This window comes from Thermobia domestica, chromosome 10 (assembly GCF_964235325.1).
Source record: "Thermobia domestica chromosome 10, izTheDome1.hap1.1, whole genome shotgun sequence".
NCBI lineage: Eukaryota > Metazoa > Arthropoda > Insecta > Zygentoma > Lepismatidae > Thermobia > Thermobia domestica.
This window is the reverse complement of record NC_137463.1, coordinates 196148563-196174151: the sequence shown is the minus strand read 5'-3', so window position 1 is coordinate 196174151 and position 25589 is coordinate 196148563. Positions and strand designations below refer to the sequence as shown.

Here is a 25589-nt window from a genome sequence, read left to right as displayed (position 1 = left end):
AATTTCGCTCTCAACAAAATCCATAGCCAAAATATTCTTAACATGCCAAAAGGGTGGTCTACTCAAATACGTAGACTCAAGGAACGCCCTGCTGCCAAGGATGCAAGTTCTGTGTCCATCAGATCCCAATCCCACAAGAATTTGGTTGTAAGATTGAAATCCGATCCCCGTATCCGGCCCAAACCAGCAGGTTCCCGGAAATCGTCCGGAAGGTTAGAGAAGGCGCTAATTTAGAATTTCAAGAAAAGAAAAAAAAAATCATCCGACCTCTTGGAAACTAGAAGATTCCAGAATAGGGATGAAATTAGAGTAATAGCTAAGGTATCCCTAATTAGTAATTCGCCAAAATTAAAAAAAATTAAATAAATAAACTGAATTTTGGATCGGTGATTTCAATAACCAAAACATCACCGATGGCTACCCAGCGCAGACATGCCACCGTCTGGGACGTCGTCAATTTCCCTCATCTAATTAAACTAAGAAAAGACATGAAAATACTTAAGGGGACTAGGGGTCGACGTCCGGGTACGCTAATGACATGAATATTAATTTAGTAGCAGTTGATTTAATCGGATAGTCCGAACTGAGTTATATGAACACTGCACAATAACTAAATAAGGTAAGCGACAAAAAAAAAATCTCTGAGAGGCAATGAATGTTAAAGGTATAAATGACCGAAACCTGTACTTTTCGATGATCACAGAATATAGCAGTTGGTTTTCTTAATTATCATTTCTGTCAACCTTTAGAAGTAATTCCCACATGATGCTACCCTATCTATTGAAAGTTTTAAGATTCCGGGGCTATTATCATGAGGTACATAAATGCAAAGTAACACACAATTCCCAACTATAATTTACTATCCAAGTAGCAAACTCGGTTGGATGAATGCACTGGTGTGGAAGTCAAAACGCGAGAGATTTTTTTTTTCCCTCTTCGTAAACATATTCATATTTTCACTATATAAAATTCACTAGGCCTATCCATTTAAATATAGGGGTCATCATTTCATTCATATTATATATCATATTATTAACATATCATTACATTCATTCATTATCTACTAATTTTCGCACGAAGTAATATTTTATAAACACCCTATTTCGTACATTTTACACGCAGGCCATACACATATTTACATTACGCAGTAATAAATATATATATATAACTATCACAATCTATCACGCTCAAACCACCACACGATCACATTCATCGAACCACGTACTCTTTATTTCGAAGCACCCAAATTGTATTTACCTTGCAGGTTTTAAAAAAAAAAAATCATACATGGATTTACGGAAAGTTAAATTGTCAACGATTAATCTATTTCTGATTTGTTGATAAAACTGAAGCAACAATGGAATTTTCTACAGCTACGGGAAAAGAGAATTTAATACTACATTTTTAAACAAACAGTAACAGCATATGGGCTTTACTTCTATTAAGAAAATAGGTGTTCTTTATTTCAGCGGATTATTCATTAACTACTGGACCTAGCAAGCTGAAATTTTCAGTACAGTAAGATCTCATGCTATTTTATACGAAGGTATACTCATCCGAACCGAAAACCATGTCCACGGGAAGTAATTTGAGAATAACTGTCCAAAATCAAACAATCTAAATCACTAAGTCATGCGATGTCGTACTGTCAACAAACAATTGACTACCGAAAACTGACGCTATAGCGCTGTAGTGGAGGCATAATTTACCGTGTACTGAAATGTATACTTGTACTCATTAATCAGAGATTTAATATTTACTCTGGTTTATTTATGTTAGAAAAATGGTACTAAATTAAAGCATATTTATACACTGTCCAAATCGAAAATTCACACACTCACACAAAACTACTAACTACATACACCACTGTTAGTACTATACATAAAGACAACTAACTAAACTAAACATGCACCATTTAGTTACATGCATGTTGACGAAAATAACCTAACACATTAAATTTAAAATACATTACTCCCTCGTCGCTATATACAGTCGGCTCTATTTAATTTAAAGGGGGTCAAAAATGAGAAAAGTAACACTAGGTCTAATTGACCTGACCAATTGTTTACATAATGATTGCCAAAAATTGATGCCCTGGGGGCACCTTAACGAGGTTTATGGAGGGACCCTTCCCCTGAAAGGGGAAAAGGCCCTAAAACGAACAATAACTAACCCATTCCCCCGCTAGAACTGGTTCAATTTGGAAAAGGGGATAGGAGCCCTTTTAAGCTAACTTAAGCTGCCATTATGATTATTTACAGTACTATCAAACCTACTACATACATGCAATTACGAAATAAATAATGATAAATCACATTTACTGTATACACGACCAACATGCACTAATCAGGTCGTAATTTCCCTAATCCGTAACTGAGTTTTTTTAAAAAGGTCAGACAATCACTCTCATAAACTGTCTATGCTTTGGCTTGGATGATGAGCAATATGGCGTCAGAAAAGCTGGTTCCTATTTCTGCTTTATTTTACAGTTCACTTGACGAAAAATGGAAGTTTGTCAGCTCCTAAATCATTGTCAGTCTTTAAATATTAAGTTACATTAAATGTTACCTTAGTTTTCCTTGAAAATTTGAGACCTTCCCGAAAAATATGTGGCAAGAAAATCACAAGCTGCTCCTACTAGTGTGTCTTCAATTATTCTGATAATATTGCGCCGAAAAAGCCAGAGGTAGGAGAATTCCTCCAATCAGAACGAAAACTTTAGCCGCGGAAATTACAAAGCAAATAGAAATTTGGCAAATCCAGATATAACCGGATCTGAAAGTGACTATGGACTAGTGAGAGGGGGTGAGGGAAAGATTAGGTACCTGGCCAAAATCTACATTGGTCTGAAATTAAGGAAATTTATATCCAATAACGGAACTATGTTTCGGTATGACGTCAGAATGGTAAACCTTGTAACTATTCAAATTATATATCCGGAAATGGGATTTACACTTAATCAAAATATAAATAAATATATTATACAGTGGGAATATGGTTACTAACGAAACCTTTGGGTTCATTATATTTAATTCGAAGTAGAGAGAGTAAATAAATTGTGTAACTAAACCGAAATTGAATTAAAAAAAAAAATACTAGGTACAGGGTGCGTAAAAAAAATTGCCATTACTTTCAACTGTAATGGTACATTACAGAATTATATACCTACCTAGCGAAAAAAAAATCAAAAACAAAACTGGAAAATGAAAGTAAAGTCACTGCTTTATGCTTGAAGGAGCCTTCGCATCTCCTTGCTTTTCTCACACATTTTGTCAATAATAAGATTGCTGTCTATTGTGATCAGAATGTCTCTTTCTTAGTTCATCAGAACAATGATTCCAGATGTTCATCTGTAAGTCTTGAGCGGAGTCTTGTTTTAATGTATCTGAGCTTTGAAAATGCTCGCTCACAGGATACTTGTATTGCCGGTAATGTAAGAAGATACTTATAAATTTTGAATAATTCTGTGTAGAGTCTTGAGTACATATTGTACTGCAGAATCACATCGAAGGTGCACTTAAAGCAAGAATTACACTTCACTCCATCACATTTTATAGACCTTAAATCCACAATATCGTCAGTCGACCCCAAATATTCCTCCCCATCCTCCATGAAATCTTCAGAAAACTTGTCCTCTTCAATCAAATCTTCAATCGTACTAACCTCAAGAGCTTCTTGATTCTTTTCTTGGTTCTCATAAGAGGATTTTGAAAACTTTTGCCACATTGATGAAAACGAAAGAAGCTCTTCTTTAAGTTTTCCCTCTTCACAGTCAGGAATTAATTCAGTTATTCTTTTCAGTGAAAACGAAGCCAGACTTAAACTCTTAAACTTCGTAGGATCAAAACACTCTAAATCTAAGTATAAGCTTTGATTTTCAGAAAATCTTTCCTGCATGCTGTTAGAAATTAGGTCTAAACACAGTTGAAAACGGTTACTTCAAATCTGTATTTACTGTCTTCAATTACTTTATCAGAAGCTGATTCCAATGCCATTTACTTTCTTTTTCTACATCTTACCTCAGGCAATTCAGTTTCTATAATAACTTTTTCTAGACTAGGAACATCTGTAATGAGTTCTTCTATACTATTTGACATTTCTGTTGCAAAATGTTCTGCTGCTTTGTAGACTTTGTCAAACTGGTCCCTAGCTTCTTTCAAGTTATTTTGAGTTGAGGATTTCAGGCGCCATGCTTGTACATAGTCTAAGTTTTTTGTTTGCAAGTAATCTGATAAAGGTATGGTATGCTGAAAAATCAATAAAAACATCATAGCCACAATGATAGTCTCAAAGGAGCACAACTTTTGAATGAGAGACATTGCATCATGTCTGACTTTGGAATTGAATTCTTGCGAGTTGCCAATCACATTTAAAGCTGCTACAAGTTCCACATATACTGGTTTTGATTTTCTTGGTCTGGCATCCTTTGAGTCGGGTGCCCAGTAATGAAAGTATCCAAATATTTTTACAGCAGCGCTGCTTTTACTTCTCCATCGACGGCGGGAGCTCATGTGATTCGGATTCCACGTTAATCAGTAGGTCCACGTCTCATATAGCCTCGCTGCTGAACGGGACGTTAAACTCAAAATCAACTCAACAACTTCTCAATCGAGTTATCCCAATAGCCTCAAGACGAACGCTTGGGTTTTGTTCCAAGTACACCTCAAGTCGTTTCTGGGATTCTTTCAAGAATATCTGAATTTCCTGGAGAAGCCCAAAGAAAGATATACAAACACCTAAACTCTGGACGGTGTCAGTTATCACCAAGTTCAACACATGTGAATAGCACCATATGTGAATGTGTTTCGGATTGATCTCTTTCAGCTTTGCTGTCACATCTTTATATGGTCCACTCATATTTGACGCTCCATCAAAAGCGTCTGCCACACATTTTTCGATAGGTATTTTTACTTCAGCCAAAGACTGTTTGAGGGTTTGAAAGAGGTTTTCTCCAGTTGTTGAAATCACATGTTTGAGGGCAATAACTCTTTCCTGAACAAATCCATTGTACACATACCGAAGCAGTATGGAGCACTGGTCATATGAGGAGACATCTAGGGTCGTGTCCATCATGACAGAAAAAACTTCTGCTTGGTTAACTTCTTTGGCAATTGCTGTTTTGATTTCAAGTGCAATTAAGTTAACAATGTTCATCACAGTTGTTTTACTTAAGAAAGTAGCAGTGCTTCACCTTCCGAATTTCCTGTTACCACTTTCTTGCCTCTTCAACAGTAGTTCTTCGCTTTTTTTCAGAAACTTTCTTTATGTGAGATTAAAGATTATCATTGTGCTAGGCTAATAATAACAGTATTGCAAGGAAATTTCCATGATTTAGTGTAGGGTCATTCAAATTGTAAGCAGCTTCAGTTTTGTTCCTTAATGCAAATCCTTGTTTCCCAATCAGTTTTATTACTTCAATTATAGTCATGACAACTGATCTCCTCTCTAGTACTTCTGATTGTCTTTTACTTAATTGTGTTTGAAACAACAAGAATTCGACGGTCTTTTTCCTTTTGCATCTTAAAAATGAGTTTGCACAGTCACAATGAGGTTTTGAATTCTCGAGTTCAATAATTCTTTGTGTTAAACGTCTCCATTCATTAAAACCTGTACAAAATACTGATTTTCCATTACTGAAAGCTAGACAAATACTGTAGTACAAACACTGATTTCCACGGTTGTACGACAACCATTGGCGACTGATATTTACTCCTTCAATTAAAAAAAATGTTTATGGAAAGACTTTTTGAAGTAACTCGTCATCTGATGGGAGCACTGGATGATGAGAAAAAAAGAAGCTTAAGTCACTTTTAATTGTAGGTCTGAAGAAGTCAAAGTCACCAATATTAGGCCTCCCTAAAGAATCTTGATTATTACTTTCTGCACACATTTTATCAGATCGAGATTCCTCAGACACAGGTTGTACCATGTCCACAACGTTATCTAAAGAATCTTCATCCTGAATTTCGGTCAACATTTTTTTAGAACCATAGTCCGATAGTTCAGGAACCGCCTCCACGTGCGAGCAGGATTTAGAAACAGAAACTTCCTTTTTCCCATCGTCACCGTTTTCTAAATCAGCATCAGGTTGAAATTCACGTTCCTCGAATGTATAAGATTGAGGTTCCTTCTCCAACGTATTTTCAGATTTTGCCAAAAATGCAGTAATTTTAGTGCATGAAAGGGCACATTCTTCACGCTTTTTTAAGCTTCTTTCATCAAACGATATTCATGGCCTGATTTTCTTTTCTTTGCTCTTAAGTTTTCTGAATTTCCTTTTTGGCTTTCATTTCCTAACTAGAAAAGGGGATAAGATTGATTGTCATCATGCGATAATTTTGACATTTTTTGAAAATTTTTATTGTGATAATTTTTGAACTGCTCGATTTTGAAATTTTGGGACCTGGAAAATGTTTTGATTTTAAAAACAACTTACAAAAATTTATAAGCTTTAAGTTATGTGATTTTACCCAAATACTCGTGTAAACCAATAAAACGAACATTTTAACAAAAAAAGAAAAATATCTGAAACATTTGGATAAAACAACCAATTTGAAAAATGTTTCAAATGAAAATTTTATTCCTAGCTTCTTCCATGGCTAAAGTAGTTCAGAAGTATCACAATAGAAAGCCACTGCCAATAAATTACTGAATAAAATTTCAAATAATTCAAAATAATATTAAGTTCGACAATTAATAATGCAAACAAATTTACTTCGTCAGTTTTTATTTTTATGCCCGTTTGATTACTTATTTTATGACATTATAATAATTAATGCATTAAATAGATGTGCTTAACGCTAACATTAGCAAGGGTGTGGGTTGAGGGGGTAGCTCCGAGACCCAACAAATTTCTTTTTTTTTCTTTTTTTTTTTAACTTCCCTAACAACCGACAAAAAATCTGAAAATTTTGGTATTGACAGGATTCAACTCATTGATGATACAGCATACTTGGTTTATTTTTAATGTTTATCTTTTAATAATTATAAATTAAATAATGCTAAAAATGTGTATTTTTAGTAGTAAAAGGCTATATACAGAAATATGTAAATTTTAGGGAGCCGAGCCCCACTTCCATCTTACCACAACTGAAATGTCGCAGAAAGGTGCCTTCGTGCATATAGTACACTATACTAAACTGCTTTTGACCTGTTTAGTTATTTTTTTTAATAAAAAGATAATAAAACAAATAAGTTGTAGTCACTGGCATTGATAAAAAAAATCGTCTACAACTATATAAATACATGTAGCTGGTGACATTTTGATGGAGAACACTAATGGAATAGAACAAAACTTTGTGATGTGTTAGACCCCCGAAGTAATTATAGAACAATATAAAATAGTTAAATAAAACACAATATGAAATAACTGTTAGAACACTGCATCTAATAATGTAAACAATTTCTACTGGATACCAAGAGCAGTAACGTTTAAGTCGTATCGTAGGCTGAAAAGTTTGCTTAGAAAAATCAAGAAAAGATGAATTGATTACTCGGAACATGTGTAGTCTACCTCTTAGTAATACTTGTTGTTAAGTAAAATAGGTGTAAATAATAACCTAAGTGTGCCATTCCGCCAAATAATCACTTGCGCCGCTACATATAGTTCCCAAGTTCCATGAAACACCACTTAAAACAAGGAGTTTTTGCAGCATTCTCACTTGTCCAAAGTCACAGTACAAATTTTGCAAGTATTATATTCTATATACATTATGTATTTGGGCATCATATAATTTTGTATATGAATACTTTTTCAATGTGCATATATACGTAAAATAATCTATCTACTATATTATAAATGTCATTGTATGTTTGTATGTATGTATGAGTATGTTCCACATCCCCTCCTAGGCGGTTCAACCGATTTTGAGCAAACTTGGCATAACTATTCTTTGGTACCAGATAATCAACATTGTCGGGGTTAGCAACCTCCAACTCTCCCCTTTGCAAAGGGGGAGGGGGTGGAAACTTGAACCCAATGCTATTTAAATAGGGGTTATAACAGTAGGAATGGTGTTAATGGTAGAACGTAAGAACGAGAAAAATAATTTTAACGAAATTTTGGAAACATATAGGTTATAGTGTGACATAAAACAACCTTGGTATATAACGCCACTAGCGCCCCTAACGGCGGGAGTGGGAGGGAGAGAAATGTAAAAATGATCCAAAATGACTGAGAATAGAGTCAAATCAATATATTTCGAAGTCGCTAAGATCATTAATGGTACCACCAAAGCCTAAAACAGAAAGGGCAAGGCCGTAGGCCGAGTAAAGACGGGATCTGGGGGCGGAGCAGTGGGGTTGGGAGGGTTGATATATAAAAATCATCCAAAATGACCGATATTAGAGTCAAATCTATAAATTTCAGGGTCCCTAAGATCATTAGAATGACATTCCCAAAGCCAGAAAGGGAAAGAGCGAGGCCGCAGGCCGAGCAAATACTATGATTTGGGGCGGAGCGTGGGGTTGGTGAGAGTGATATATAAAAATTGTCCAAAATGACCGATATTAGAGTCAATTCTATATATTTAGGGGTAAATCTAGTATCATTAATAGCATTCCGACGCCGAAAACAGAAAGAGCGAGGCCACAGGCCGAGCAAATACCGGGGTCTGAGGTGGAGCTCTAGCTGGCCAAAGGCTAGCGAATTTATAAAATAATTATGTTTTTCTTTTAAAAAAATGTGTTCAGAGAGGAAACTGTGCGCCTTTCCGAGGCTAAGACGGGTCTTAGCCTCTTCCGAGGAGGGCGCAAAGGCACTGACGTGAGAAGGGCGCAGCGGCCATCGGGCCGGTACTTGATTATGGCCAGTCCACCCCTGTGTGCAAGTACCAACAGAATGGGTAGCATTTGGTAGTGCGAGGCCACTGTTTGTTGGCAAAGATCGAGGAGTTGTGGAAACCCGTTTTGATGAGAATATTTCACCTGAAATAGTTTTTGAGCATTTGTTTAGTGAAGAGCTTGCAGAAATGGTAGCAAGAGAAACAAATAGATATGCTGAGCAGTGTATTCAATCTGAGACTATACTGGGGCGAATTAAGTTGAAAAGTAGAGATCATAAGTGGGTTGAAACAAATTCTGGTGGAATAAAACTGCTCGTTGGGCTCCTGATATTGCAAGGTATCATCCAAAAGCCAACTTCAGCAATGTTTTTTAGCAAGAAGAAAATATTAAGAACTCCTTTTTTTCAATGAAGTAATGACAGAGCAGTGTTTCCATCTTTTGTTGAAGTATTTGCATTTCACAAACAATGAAGCATATGATTCCGAGACGGAACCAAATCCTAAACTGTACAAGATAAGGCCAGTTCTTGCTGAGCCCATATCAAAATGGAATAGTACATATACACCTGAAAAAAAATGTCTGCGTAGATGAGAGTTTACTTTTATGGAAAGAAAGGTTAGGTTGGAAGGTATATATTCCCAAGAAGAGATCCCGATATGGTATGAAAGCGTTTCAGTTATGTGAGTCTTCGACTGATTACGCATATGATATGCTCTTATACACAGGTAAATCAATAAATATACCTGACACAGTGCTTGGTATTCCAATAGAGAGTGTTGACCATCCATCTCAAGTGATTATTATGCTAATAGAAGGTCTTCTAAACAAGGGTCATATGGTATTCATGGATAACTACTACTCTTCGCCCAAGATCTTCAATCTCTTGGTCCAACACAAAACAGATGCAGTTGGAACTCTTCGCGTGAACAGGCGCAGCTTACTAAAAGACATGGCAAAGAAGAAGTTAGAAAAGGGTGAATTTTGCACATGGTTTTGCGGTAAATTGATGGCTCTGAAGTGGCAAGATAAGAAGGACATACTCCTGCTTTCGATAGTGTATAACAATGATGTTACCGTTGTGAAGAAACGAAGTAATGAGAAGTGTAAGCCTACGGTAGTTGTCGATTATGGTAAAGGTATGGGCGGGGTAGACCTTGCTGATCAGTGTATTGTGACATACTCCATGGCACAGAAACGTCTGAAAAAGTACTACATGAAAATGTTTCGGCATTTGCTCGACATTACGATATTCAATTCGTATATCATTTTCAAGAACAGTGGTAAAGACATGTCTCACCTGAACTTCAGATTGTGCCTTGTTAGTGCCCTCACAGAAGAATATGCAGGTAGTACTGTAGCCGGAAGAAAAGTTGGACGTCCAAATTCTGAAACTCCTCTTCGACTTATAGCCAGACATTTCATTGAATACAACACAACAACAGACAAACAGTCACATTCCAGACTGCGTTGTGTAGTGTGCTCAAGCAGAACAGTGCGGAAAGAAACTATGTATTGCTGCAAGGACTGTGATGTTCCTTTGTGTGCAATTCCGTGTTTCAAGATATATCACACGCAAAGCAACTACTGAAAATTGGCAAACTGACATGTTTGTGATGATGATGATGACTACGATGGTTGTAACTGTAAAATCTCTATTGGTTCATGTGGGTTGTATTAGAGTAGGTTATATTAAAATAATATATAGTTCAAAGTTAGTACTATTATTTGTTTCAAAGACTTTATAAAGCAATGTTATAATGTAAATCTTCTATCTTAAGTTAAGCTTAAAAAATTCCTCAACAGGCTATTGGCCTCAGGGGAAAAATTACTCGCTTAAGAGGTTCGAAAACGAGATCCAAAGCGTATGATTCTAACCATGTAATACTCCATAAGGAAGCGGTGATTAAGTGAATATTAATGTGTAGGGATGCACGCGAGACGAGACGAGACGAGAAATGTAAAAGTCTCGTCTCGTCTCGCAGCCTCAAATGTTGGTCTCGTCTCGCGTCTCGTCTCGTCTCGCAAATGTAAAGTCTCGTCTCGCGTCTCGCATAAAATTTTGGGTCTCGTCTCGCGTCTCGCGCGAGACTTTCTCGCATGGTCTCGCAGTCTCGCATATATTCTGGTCAAAATTTTGCAATGTGTTATTCTATGGCTGTTAATGAATGATGATGTGATATTCTGTCCGAAGGCAGGTATTTGACCTAAAAGTCCCTTGGCAAGCTGAATCCTTGGTGGTTTGCCATTGATTTCCATGGGATGAATGTTCATAACATCCTAAGGAGACGGAACCTAAAGTTCAACATGGTATCCGAACTTGTGTCCCCTCCGCTCCAAATTAAAAGAAAAGTTGTGCTGGAATTTGATTCCTGGACCATTAATTTTCGTCAAATTAACCCTTTCCGGTACCTGGCTTTTTGGGCTATTTTTTAGACTTTCAGTCAAGCAGCTACTGCATCGTCACTATTTATCCTACGATCACGGTTCATACCTCATTCTCTTCAGAATGAAGCTGGCTTTCAAATGGTACCACTTACATGCTCATGCCATATACCAGGAGCGGGAAAAATGATGTCAAAGGGAAAATTACGGAGGGAATTTTTTCTCGCACTTTGGGCCCCTCTGGAGCGGCCCTGTGTAAATGTACCCACCTAAAAAAAATCTGATAAATAGTACTTGGTATACTAAATGTGTGTGCCAAATTTCAAGTTTCTATCTTGAATAGTAAGGGCGGAAGAAATTTTATCAGGAATTCCCACCACGCCCCAAATTACCGTAAAACACCATGATCTAAGGTAAAAAAATTCCTGAGACATCCGTAATTACCCTAGGGTCATGTTTCGCCCATCATTCTCTTCAGCTTAGAAGTGCCTTTCAAGCGGTATGACTCACATGTCTCCATCATGTATCTAAGGCGAGAAAATCCCGATAAAAGGGATTTTTTGGGTCTAAATATCCTTTTTTCAACTTTTAGCCCCTCTGGACCCCCATGTTTTAACGCAGAGTTCTGAAAAAAAAAATCTGATAAATACTACTAGGTGGGCTGAATGTTTATGCACAATTCCAATTTTCCAGGTGCAAAAGTAAGCCCGCAAAAAAAAAAAAAAAAAAAAATGAAAATGAAATCTTTAAATTTTACGTCCCACGGTTATGCCGGTTAGGCTAAAGGAGACGGTGATTATGAGAGATAAGTGAAATGGTGGAATGAAGAAAGTGGGAGGAAACGGAAGAACCCCGAGAAAACCCACGAGCACGGTGTTTGTCCACCACAAAGTCCACATGCCGCGAGCTGGGATCGAACCAGCGACCCCAAGCACCGGAGGTGAACGCTCTACCACTGAGCCACCGAGCCCCCCGCCAAAAATATATATATATATACCGACAATGTCCCATATTCCCGTATACAGAGGGAAATTGTTAAACATTCCCTGAGACATCCCTAATTACCCTAGGATCATGGTTTGCACATCATTCTCTTCAGAATAGAACTGCCTTTCAGGCGGTACCATTCACTTGTCGCCATCATGTATCTAAGGCGAGAAAATCCCGTGAAAGGGATTTTTTTTGGTAAAAATTTCCCTTTCTCCACGTTTAGCCCCTTTGTACGCCCATGTTTTAACACAGAAGTACGAAAAAATCTCGTAAATACTCCTCGGTGGACTGAATGTTTGTGCACAATTTCAATCTTCTAGGTGCAAAAATAAGCCCGCACAAAATAATACCGAAAATGTCCAAAATTCCCCTATACAGAAGTATATTTTCATAAAAATTCCCTGACAATTCCCTAATTACCCTAGGGTCATGTGTCGCACATCATTCTCTTCAGAATAGAACTGCCTTTCAGGCGGCCACTCACTTGTCTCCATCATGTATCTAAGGCGGGAAAATGAGGAAAAACGGGACTTTGGGATAAAATATCCCTTTTCTCAACTTTTTGACCCTCTGGATCCCCCCCCCTGTTTTAACGCAGAAATCTAAAAAAAATCTGGTAAATATTACTCGGAATGTTTGTGCAAAATGTCAATCTTCTACGTGTAAAAATAAGCCCGCCAAAAAATAATGAACATAGACCGGCCCCGCAATATTAAAAGAAAATATATATTTTAGAATTATGACGTCATCACCTCCTATGTCTCGACGCAGGAAGATGTGAAACCATACGTAAGGTCTTCTACAATGCATCTGGACTTGAAAAAAAAAAAAAAAAAAAAACCGGACGAAAAAGCTCAAATAGGAGAGTTATAACGCAATGTACCATGAAACACCCCGTATGGTACAGATTGTACCATGGGATCCCCAAAGGGTTAATAGCATAATTTACAGCAAAACCAGCATAAATTGTTGCTGGATCCAACATTGTTTTCCAGCTTAGAGGTCTGCAGCAATATTTGGCTCTTCTAAAATATCGTCGCCACTATCAACACTTACACGTTTTGGTCGTTTCCTTGAGGGGTGATTTTCCATTATAAAGATGTTTTTATACCACCAAAAGAGCTTGTAGACAACAAAAGAACTTCCCACAACACAATACGACCCAATTCTTTCGGTTCGTTCGCGCTTGTAGCAATGTTGCATTATCGCATTTTATCAACTTTCGCTTTCAACTTATATGTGTTGCCAGATCTAAAAAATAAAATTACTTACAGATATAAGGCCATTCCTACCATCTCGCATCAAACCTATAGGGCCATCCTACCAAACCAGTGTTTGAATTAAACTTCCGAACTAGAGGGGGATGTTTTTGATAAATATATAGAAAGAAAATACTTATTCCATGTAAAAATATCATGTTATTTCTGCGAGCCGGACCCGGGATAAACTTTGACGAGAGGGGACTTCCCCGCCATCCCCCAACATAAATCGCTAGTAGTAATGCGAAAAAGACAGAAACAACAGAAATATCACAGTTTGCAGCAATAGGGAGACTTATTCGCTTTTCAGACCAAAAAACAGAAGTTCATGTATTCGTGCGCGCCCGCGTGTATGTGTTTGTGTCGCAAAATAAAGTCCTAAATCCATGTTGTAATAAATTTCCAATTTACAAAGCTTTTCTTTTTTAATGATGTTTTGAAACTAAAGAAGGCTTTAATTCTGAAAATCAACCTTGAATAATAATAAATCTCATAAAATGTCTATTGCCCCAATCACTTTTTTGTTCCTGGAGGCATTAACGCTCAACTTAGAATATTCAATAAATGTAAAATCACTAAATATGTAATTACATGTAATTCATAAATGTTGCGAGACTGCGAGAAGTCTCGCGAGACTTCTCGTGCGAGACTTAACTGAGTCTCGTCTCGCGTCTCGTCTCGCATGGTTTAGTCTCGTCTCGCGTCTCGCATAAAATTTTCAGTCTCGTCTCGTGTCTCGTCTCGCAAATGCGAGACGAGACGAGACTTCTCGCGTCTCGCGTGCATCCCTATTAATGTGAATATACTCTGTTAAGTCATGATCCATAACAAAAGAAGTACCCGAAAGCTCTTCGAAACTGAAGACACAACAACGCAGTGTTTTTCCCTATCTTAGTTCAGAGTTCCCTCGTGGCTGAGTGGTTAACGTTTGCGTCTCTGACTTGGGAGATGGGGTTCGATTCCCAGTTGGAGCTCAAGTGGTTCTGATCCTACGTAAGCTGTAGGTCCACATCTCAGATAACATTGCTGCTGAAGGGACGCTAAACTCAGAATCAAATCACCCTAGTTCATCAGCATACCAACCGTTATCATATTACATAAATCATAAATTCATATATGGTTGCCTAAACTGGAATAAAACATTTCAGTTTACAGTTTACATACAACGTTTATCTAAAGAACCAACTTTTATTTAAAAAATCACTTATCTAAGCTACGTAAATTTTACTCAAGAGAAGAGCATAGTTGTGTCCCTTGTGCTCTCTGGGGGCAATGAAGATTGACAAAACTTCATACAAGGTAATAATAATAATAATAATAATAATAATAATAATAATAATAATAATAATAATAATAATAATAATAATAATAATAATAATAATAATAATAAACTCAACTGATTGATAAGCAGTGCGAGACGCTAACACCCTTCTCAAACTTCTACTGTTAATAAGAAAAGTTGGCTTAGTTCGTCATTTCCTCATATGCTTGATGTGAAAAAAAAAAAAAAAAAAAAATCGACGATAACTTTCTATTGAAAACCTAATAACTAGGAAGTATGTGATACGACATATTTATGCTATGAGCCCATTCTTCCTTATTGTTTTGGCCGGAAATTAATTTAAAAGTGCACCTCATCTTTTAATAATGCATCCTACAATAAATTTCATATAAATTATTTAATGTTCGTGGGGATACTTCCATTCTACGGGCATGAAATAAATCAGAGGAAAGGGACTTAAGCAATTTAAGAACGACCTACCCAAAAGTTTTTCGATTTTACTTAACATTCTTTGAGAATTGTCTATCAACATTATTGCTTGGATTGAAATGAACGAGGAACGAGGTTAACAATCCTCAACTTTAAGAAAACGCTTCACTAAGAGTATCCAAAAACAGTTTCAATTTTCGAGAAAAATTGGGAGTATTCCTCTAGGGTTTAATAAGTACCCCTATTTGTTGTGGTTGAAATACGTAAACAATAAGATAAATCTCACATATAAGAAGTCGCTCTTTCAGTGGTAATCGAACCATTAATTCTTTAAAATTAGTGTTATAGTCTATTGGTTAGAACTTTATTCTGTTATTAAATTTTAACATGGACAATACATGAGGTTCAAAATTACACAAATACCCATGGCAACGCTATGGGTTTCTTCAGTTCAATACTGCAGAGTACAGAAATGGTTTATAATCTTTTTCAAGAGTACTACCTTTGTCTATTATAAAACTTACTTATATTTTGAAAGTAATTATTACACTTTCAGATTAAGCAGATTCATATGTAGTTAGTAAAATAATGTAACACCAACTTTGGGAGCTGTAGGTAAAATAAGAAATGTGTATTATCATTGCCGTGAACAGTAGAATCATTCAGTATATGTCTTATAACTTTTCGAAAGTTCTAACCAGAATTAATAAACTTAAAAATCATGTATTTCATGATTCAGCTTGGTAATTGAGAGGTTATATTTAACTATCAATCCTGGTTCAACGAATGTTGTTTGTTTCAGAAGGGAAACTATCTACTAATATACTACTTGAATTCTATTATACAGTAAATCATGAAAATAAATTGCCAATTCATTGAACGTTAATTTTAATTTTGTTTCGTATACTTATTTCAGACTAAATCTGACAAACAAATTCATAAATATACTCATAACAATGGACAACTGTGTTCCAAATGAGTGACTTGTGACTAGGGATGCGCAGGAGATAAGATTTGCGGCTGTCTCGACTCGAAAATGTGCTGTAAAAGTGATGTCTTGACTCGAAAAATATATATTTTTCTATTGGAAGAGCCGTGTCTCGACTCGAATTTTGTCAGGAAAATCCTGTCTCGACTCGTCTCATGCGCATCCCTACTTGCGACAAATCACTCAGCTAGCAAGTTTTCTCTGGATAATCCCGTAATACTTACGGGTAATTATAAATATTTCAATATGTTAAAAATGAAGAGAGAAAATATTATATTTCAACTCTGAGTAGCTACTGACAAATAGTTATTGGAAAAAGGAAAACTAAAAGAAAAGAAAAATCTATTTCTAGAAATTACCTTTAAATATCATGGACAGGCGTTCGACCAATCTAAGAAAAGGATTTGTTTACATTTTCCAGTTTTGGTCAATAACAAACAAGCATTTGTTTGCATCTTTGAGATATGTTTACCATGTGTCATCATAACTGTTCTTTTACTTTTCTGTATGATTGATCCTTATACCAGCATTTGCATTTACCTGTTCTTAGGTGCTGTGAGAAAGGTTTGTATGTAAGTACGGTGAGTTAATAATGTTTCCATATTCTGAAAGAATATTTTTATTCTGCTTTTAGTATGCAAAAATTATTAACAATAGAATTGTCATAAACGTTTTCCTCGTTTTTTGAATTTTATGTAACCTTTTCCTGTTCTTTACTAACGTGTTCACATTCCCCATCATTCCATGGTCTATGTTTCTGGACCTGGATATATTCTAAATTTCCCTGCGTTACTCTTTTCATAGTTTCATGAGTATTCTTGGAAGTTTAATCAAGATCGCGGACCTGCCAAAGAAATCTGCCAGAAAAATTTTGCATTTATGTCAGGAAAAAAAAATCTGCCCAACTTTAAATCTACGAAAACTAATCTGAAAGTCTTTCTAAACTTAGGAATCCTTAGCCTTCTAATTTTAAATTTTCTCAGTTTATGACTTCTAAATCTTTATATTCTGATTCGACCGACTATCTTATCCTCTAAAGAAAAAGTCATCTAAGATGTTGGCATGACTCTGAGGATTGAATTGCAAATGCCTTTATTCACGGGGTAACGTTCAGTTCAACCATAGGCTGTTCTACCACTTAATGTAACAAATAATAATATTACAAAATACATAAAAGATGTTACATATGATTATACAAAGGAAAACTCACTTATGCAGAAAGACGGTGCAGTATGAACATAACTTTTACTTATTTACAGAGTATAATATAGAAATACTAAAACTGAACTAAAATAAAAATTAAAGAGTTGCATGAATAGATTAACATGTGTATTTTTTATTAGAAAGTTCATATAAAAGCAGTTTACTTATACTAGTTTTAGATATAAGTACTCATTAAAGTTCTTGCTGATGTACGAGGTCTGTCTGACCTTGAATTTTCCAGCGCATAGTAATGATGCTAGAGCGGTGACACTGTACACAGTGCAAGGAGACATTTTAATACGAGTACTTGATTTTTTTTCTCTGCGTTTGAGTGTGATAGTCGCTGCCTGCTGGATGTCGAGTGAGGTTTTGTTATACATATTCGTCGGATTTTTTATATTTCTCTCAGGATGACTGAATGAAATGAGCAAAGATACTGCATCAAATTTTGTCAAAAGCTTGGTCATTCTCAAATCGTAACAATTCATAAAATTCAACAGGTATTTGGAGACGATGCTATGGGGTTAGACAAATAATTAAGTAATGGTTCTACCAATTCAACAATGGCCTCACTTCAGTGGAGAGTGAATAGCGTTCTGGCAGGCAACAAACTACTCCTAATGCAGCTGTTGTTATGAGAGTGGAAAATTTGATAAATTGTAATTTGACCGTACGAGAGACTGCTAAAGAGGTTCGGATCAGAAAAGATTCCGCACGTCAGGTTTTGTGTGCTTAACATGAGCAGAATGGCTGCAAAATTTGTACCCAATCTACTGTCGAAGGAACAGAAAGAACTCTATCTTAAGGTTGCAAAGGACATGTTGGACACTACCAATATTGATCCTGAATTTCAAAATGCAGTGATAACTGGAGACAAGTCATTGGTGTATGCATAGGACCCGGAAACGAAAATACAGTCATCGAAATGGAAGCATCCCGAGTCCCCAAGGCAGAAAAAAGCGCGACAGGTGTGAAGCAAAATCAAGGGTGATGCTATCTGTGTTTTTCGATATCTGTGAAATTGTGCATCTCGAGTTTGCACTGGAAGGACAAACAGTAACAAAAGAGTACTATCAACAATTCCTCCGCCGACTCAGTTAGCGGAGTCAGTTGAACTCAAATGACTTTCATCAAAATTTGGTGAAGTGCTTTTGCTCAATTCGTTCAATCATCGTGAGAGAAACAATAATAAAAAAGAGGTGAATACATATAACAGAACCTCACTCGGCGCCCAGCAGGCAGCGACTAACACATTGGAACGCGGAGGAGAAAAGCAAACATGCGTATTGAGTTATCCCCGCGTTGTGTACAGTGGCATCACTACTGTAGAGCATCACTATTGTATGCGGAAAATTTAAGATCGGATACTTTTTGGACAGGCCTCGTAGAAAACAAAAAGTAATCATTTATACATTACTCGAGCAGAGGGTTCTGTCGAATTTTGGCACATTTCTTACATTTTCAGGTTAGATTAGAGCTTTGCATTTCTTTTAGCAGAGCTTGCACTAAATGAGCTCCATTACTACTTGCAGATTGACTCCAGGAGGACTCAGTATAAATACAGTATGGATGTATGGCATAATAACTACAGTGCATAAAACACGAACCAATTTGCACTAGGTGGCCACTAAAAAGCACGAATGCTACCTAAACGAGTTAGGGCAGGAGAGCAGTAGGGAGGCCCGAGCGTTAGCGAGGGAGTGCGTCCATAGGGAGCAGGTGCGTCAGCGATATGCGTGTAAACGAGGATAGTGAAAGAACATACTTACACATACAATACTTTCACTATAATTCAAAATTAATTTCAATATGCTGTGGACTGACATTAATTACTTATATTTACAGTCTCATTCCTTCACGAAAGATGTTTCACACAGTATTTTACCTATACATCTTCTATTTGGTAGAACCGAACCGTCTGCTCGAGTGAACCTATCATTTATTCTACATTTAGTTGACAAGAAACTTTTGTACTCTGTTATATTGGGATACTATAAACTTCAAACACTCACAACTGTAACAGGATACTTTCGCTAGTTTTATTAATGTATGTCTTCGGATGTCGAGTGGTTAGGTTCGGATGGATTCCAATTCAAAAGGTCAGCTTAATTTTAAGGTACAAAGGTCATCATTGCTTAAGGCTTTATGAATCTGAGAGTACAACAAACGCCTTCTTCATATCGTCAGAATTTTGTTATTACTTTTAGGGGAAGTTATAATATGTTCAGATAAACCTCACGCCAGCATTATCGACTTCTTGTATTCAGATCTGCGACAAGTTTATTAATGTTGTATTTTGTGCAACAATTCGGAGATTCTAATAATTTTAATTTTCAAAATCTTCTATGCTGAAAAACATGTCTTATTCCATTGTCATTCCTGGCTTCATATGCACCTTTTTGTCTCTCAATCTTAACATTGAAATAGGAAAATTCCTTCGCAGGACTATACAGAAAACATATTTTATTTCTTGATACTTGACAATTTTTCTACGAATAGAGAATCCAATCGTACACCAAATCTGCAAGTTAACACTTTGAGTGCTGGGCTCTGAAGTGCAGGCTTTTGCAAGAACGCTGGGCTTTTTTTCAGACATTTTAAAAATTACATCTTAAAATGTAGAAAAGTTAAAATAATACAACATGCAATATTTGAAAGTTTAGAACTTGCTCTTTATTCTTATGCATAATATTCTATATCCCAACCACAAAATCATTACAAGTGACAAATAACATTTACATGTAGTGCAAGGTTAATGAATGCGAATATGAGAATTATTATCTCAGGGTTACTTACCTGACATATCTGATATTTTTATTGCTACGTAGCACAGTGGGAGATTTCATCGATCTAGGGGAACTTTATTCAATGTGTGATGCACATTTGCCTGTAGTAGGTTTTAACGTTCCATTCGATTAAAATATGCTATTTCTTTGATAAAGAATGTTGTTTGTGTATTATTTACCAAAGAAGTAACACATATGTAAGAAAGATAAACACGATTACACATAATTGGCAAAGAGACAACAATAGGATTGATGTGATCAGCTTATATCTAAATAAACGTTTAGTGATAATGAGTGCATTACATTAGATATTCAGGACAATAAACAAGAATCATCGAGCACGCAAAACTGACGGGAAAAACAAGTTCATTAGTCTTAGTCACTGCTCTGTTCGGAATGATCAGAGAAATCATTCACATAAGGCGCTTTTAGCAATCGTAGTACCTCGGACATTATGTCTGAACGTTTGGTTTTGGCAGGAGCACGTTTACTAGCAATATATGGATCAGAGGTGGTCAGGAATCTATGAATTAAATCCGTGTTGGTATTCACTCTGGATAATTTTCTTGTGAAGAGTTCCTATATTTCTTATTGTCTTTATTTCGAACCTCCTGTGCTTCTTCGGAAAGCTGGCTTATCTGTAGAAATTGGACTTCGAGTACGCTTACGGGCATATGATACCAAGAATACTTTTGCAAATACAATTCCTAAGTGCAACGAGCGCACTCACTAAATTTGTTTGTATCAGTCGGAAAAACACAATTTAAGCATTCTAAAATAATGTGTCATCGCTTAATTAAGTGGACATTTTACCCGAGTTATTTTGGACGATTTTTCAGCATTCCGAAAAAAACTTGCAGGCTGTATTGCCATCGTTGGTGTTTCCTGCTTGTTGTTTTGGCATATCTACCAATAGTCCAAGCTCACTACGAAATTTTGCTTGGACAAGTTTCTTTTTTTATTCGATTTTCATAGGATTTTCTTTGCCTCGTACATGCCATGCTTTAATATCTAGGCGGTAGGCAATGTGGAGAATACATTCCATAAGACGTATCCAAGAATAAACTGGAGATAGTCAGAGTCAAAAAGTTCGGATCTACAATTTTATGAGAAAGAATACCAAGATTATTCATCTTTCTCGGTTTTGCTCCACATAAATAACACGTCTGCGTAGACGCACATGAGGATACAAAATTACACACTTTTCCATCAATCATACAAAAAATCATCCTAGACCGAACGATAAATTCCTTCTCATCTATGTTATTATGATCCGAGTGAGTTTCTCGATTTGGTCTTCTATTTTCTGGATTTCGTTTTGTACAACCTCAACCGTTTCTTCTGCAAACACAGAACTTATTGGATGACAATATCTGGTAGAGGATGGAGCGGGATTTTGCCAAATAACACAGTTACGGTCGTTAGTGACACTGTACAGTTGGATAGAGACCATAGATACACCAAAAAAAAACTCTCGTCACTTGAATGCTCATCTAAAAAAGGTCTTCGATACATACTTTGTTGCGCACCACCACAATCCCCCTTAATACCAATATTAATGTTGCGAACATCAGACAAAGTTCGAAACACATCTTCTTGTGTTTTACTAAGTCTTCTTATGGTATTATGAAGAAGGGATTGCACCGATATGTCAACGGATGTCTCTGTGATTTTTATTTCATCTGGATAACAACGTTGCTTAGCATCTCTAACCTTATCATTGGATGGATACATTTTACACCCTGCTTATTTTGCCTTATCACGCATGACATTTTACTGGTTTTTACAAAGATTCGCATCAACTATTATCGACAAAGCTTCATCTTCTGATAATTTCGCCGGAACGGGAATTGCAGCGCTTCCAGATTTCTTGATTTTTCGTACCCCGTGTGGGGAAAGAACTACAAACTCATTGACGATCGCTGCCGAGTCGCGTTTTCCTGCCCTCCGTAGTTTTAATTCAGTCGCCATTGTCAGTTCCTCGTTGCTGGTTGATTCTATAAGTTCTTTAACTTTCCTACATTGCACTTTTGAGGTACATTTTCGGTCTACCGCATGTATTTTCAACAGAAGTATCCGTTGGCAGAACAGGCGCTAAGTTGAAGTCCACTTCATTTTCCAACCATGTTACATTGTCTTCTATCAACCTCTTCTGGTGTCGATTGGCTTTGTCCCGTTTAACCATTACGTATATCATTAATACATTTTCTTATTCTTGCTCGCGAACTAGTGGTCAGTTCTACTATCTCGGTTTGTTCCATTACGTAATTTGTTAAAACTTCAACCGCTTTGTTGACGCATGTTGTTCCCACACACCTAATATAACATGCCATGTAAACACAGGAGCCATTTTTACGCCATTACCTCACGTTTTTGCGCAAACTTGCGCAAGGTTTCTCGATTGTTTTCACTTCTAACCTCAATAAGCTTTCAGGTGAACTTAATCCGCAGGCTGAACACCACAGAACACCTACTTGAAACCTTGTCTGTATTTCACACATAACATTTTTTTCCGCACGTTCACACACACTTTTTTCCCACGCTATCCCCTAGGAACCCTAAAATGTAATGCAAAGTTCAAGTGCTCGATCTTTCCTTCGGAGACCCTCAATACTATTCCAGCACTGCACTGACCACTCTGTGTAAGCACAGCAGGACACATGTCAAACGAACTTCCAGTACAAAGCGTACCTGTCGCATGCTCTACGTGCGTGCACTTGGTTGTCTCCTTTCAGGCCATATTTGCAATCGTTGCACGCGACCATCGCCCGAATTCATGTCAATTTCATGCCAACGGCATATTTAGCTACCTACATCGCAGGTATTCTTTGCTCTATTGCATGGTCGCAAAATTGAATAAAGTTCCCTTAGATCAATGAAATCTCCCACTGTGCGTAGTCTGGATCATTTTCAGAATCGTCCAATAAGTCTTCTTCAAACAAATCACCGTCACTGTCGTTCAATTCCGCTTCTAAACTGAAGCGTATTGAATCGTTCGACAGGCACTTTCTCGCCATCTTGACGGTCAAACAATAAACACACGGTTTTTTGAACCCTGGCGGTAACAAGATATTACTTAGGATCTTCACGACATCTGTTGGCGAAATTAAGAACTACGAAGCCGAAGGGATATTACAAAACTGCTAACTCCGTATAATAAAGGAGCAAAACCATTGAAATACATATTGAAATGAAATCTTTGAGTTTTACGTCCCACGGTTATGCCAATTACGCTAAAGGAGACGGTGGTAATGAGAAATGAATGAAATGGTGGAATGAAGAAAGTGGGAGGAAACAGGAGAACCCCGAGAAAACCCATGAGCACGGTGTTTGTCCACCACAAAGTCCTCACGGTGCGAGCTGGGATCGAGTTGAGTTGAGTTGATTTTTAGTTTAGCGTCGCTTTCAGCAGCGAGGCTATATGAGACGTGGACCTACTGGTTAACGTGGAATCCGAACCACATGAGCTCCCGCCGGGAATCGAACCCGGGTCTCCCACGCCAGAGGCACGTACGCTAACCGCTTAGCCACGGGGGAGCTCAGCTGGGATCGAACCAGGGACCCAAGCACCGGAGGTGAACGCTCTACCACTGAGCCACCGCACCCCCAAAATACATTTTGAATCACATCACGTATAAATACGGAATCCGCAGTCTTCGAAAGATCAGCTACCCCGTAAAAATACGGAATTAGCACTCATAGTGTTAAGGAAGAGTCGTTCTATCCATTGTATTTTTAGATTAAGAGTTAAATTCACTTTTAACTTCTAAAATCTATGTCAGCTACAGTGGCATTCACTATGGCTCCTGATAACTTGACTAAAAGAAGAACTGCTACCTTTTCTCAGGATATTCTTTGTCTGACTATTCCATTTAGATGTGTTCGGCATCTGGTGAAACTTTTCTTGAGATATAAATCAAAATTTCACTGTAGTACGCCATTCCTCTCTACCCGATATAATACGTCTTAAGTGTTTATGAAAATGTGCACCGAGAATGATATTCCATACACAGCTTTTAAGAAATTTTCCCTTTGTTATTGTCGATTAAGTTTTGCAAATCACTAATCCCTTTCCTCCCTGCGTTCCCTGTACTATTCTCTTTTTGATTCCCTCGTATGTTTCATATGAAAATATAGAGCTGCCCAGATATTTAATAAAGCCCTACTATCTAAATTTCTTCAGCATCGAGGAAGTTATCTTACTCTGATTTCACATTCTTTTTGTTATCTTTCTCAATAATTAAATATATTCATTTTAAATGCAACAACGTATTCTAACGTAGATCTTGACAAACACTGTTAAATAATGTGTCATCTATGTGGTAATAATGCTAAACAGGTTATATTTTCTTCCTAACTAATTGCAATTCTTTATTTATTTCACATTAAAACGGTAAATATCTAATAGTCTAGCGAATATGATTCCAAAAATGTTTCAAAATCTTATAATCACAGGTATTTAATATATTTTAATAACAGGTTATGGCTACGGAAACTATGGGAATCATGGAGGCTATGGTAATTATGGAGGATACAGTCCCTATGGCTACGGAGGAAATTACGGAAACTATGGAAACTACCCTTATGGAAGCAGCTACGGCGGACATTATGGCGGTAACAATTACGGCGGTTATGGAGGTTATGGAAACAGTTATGGTGGTTATGGTGGCTATGGCAATCGTGGCTATGGTGGTTATGGTGGATATGGTGGTCAAGGCGGTTATGGTGGTCAAGGCGGTTATGGTGGTCAAGGCGGTTATGGTGGTTATGGGAGGGGGTATGGCAGTTATGGAAATTATGGTGGATATGGAAACAACTATAATGATTATGGAGGCTATGGGTTTCGAAGGAACAACTGGGGTTGATAAGTTCGTAAGTGATATATGGATATCTAAGTGATTTCTTTGGAAGTGATTGTGTAACTGCGAAGTGACATCGTCATCCAGTAAAACTAAACAGTTCTCATCAAAAATGGGAACTAATTTTTCTTTTAAAATGTCTTTGTGTGTATTAATTGATGCAAAAACTCTAGTGATAAATCTTATTTTCGTGTTTATTTGCAAGTATTTTTTCTATTGACTTATTCTTAACTATGCATTTTAAAAATGTAAATTCCTTGCTATATTTTATGTTAAACGTCTGTAAGTCACTTCAGTTCTATGCACAAGAAAAATATGATGACTATTTTATGTTAAGTTTTATTTTCTTAAAATTGAAATAAATTAATAAAAGTTGCATAAACATGTTAAGGTGGTAGAATATTTTCTTTTATATATTGTACGTACGATTATTTTTCATATAGTCTTCACATGTATTGATGCTTTATTTTAATAACAAAGAAGCGAGATTGGGTATTTCGTACGAACAGGTTAACCAACTCTTCATCCACGTTTTGAACTTTTATCAGATAATTAGACAATTCAATGACTAATAGTACAAACTACTATTTCTGTAGTTGACTAATACTTACCAATCATTATTTTGTA

At 36.8% G+C, this 25589-nt stretch overlaps 1 protein-coding gene across 2 annotated transcripts in view; it reads left to right on the top strand.

Annotated features, from left to right (window-relative positions):
- LOC145662142 (uncharacterized) overlaps positions 1–25325 on the top strand; it is an 80483-nt gene extending 55158 nt beyond the window's left edge. The window contains exon 3 of one of the 2 annotated variants that reach the window (XM_081727475.1): positions 24583–25325. In XM_081727475.1, the coding sequence (XP_081583601.1) occupies positions 24583–24968 (386 nt within the window). In that variant the 3' untranslated portion in view covers positions 24969–25325. The remainder of the gene's footprint in view (positions 1–24582) is intronic. The other variant, XM_081727474.1, reaches the window with a different exon arrangement.
- Positions 25326–25589: the final 264 nt, after the last annotated feature.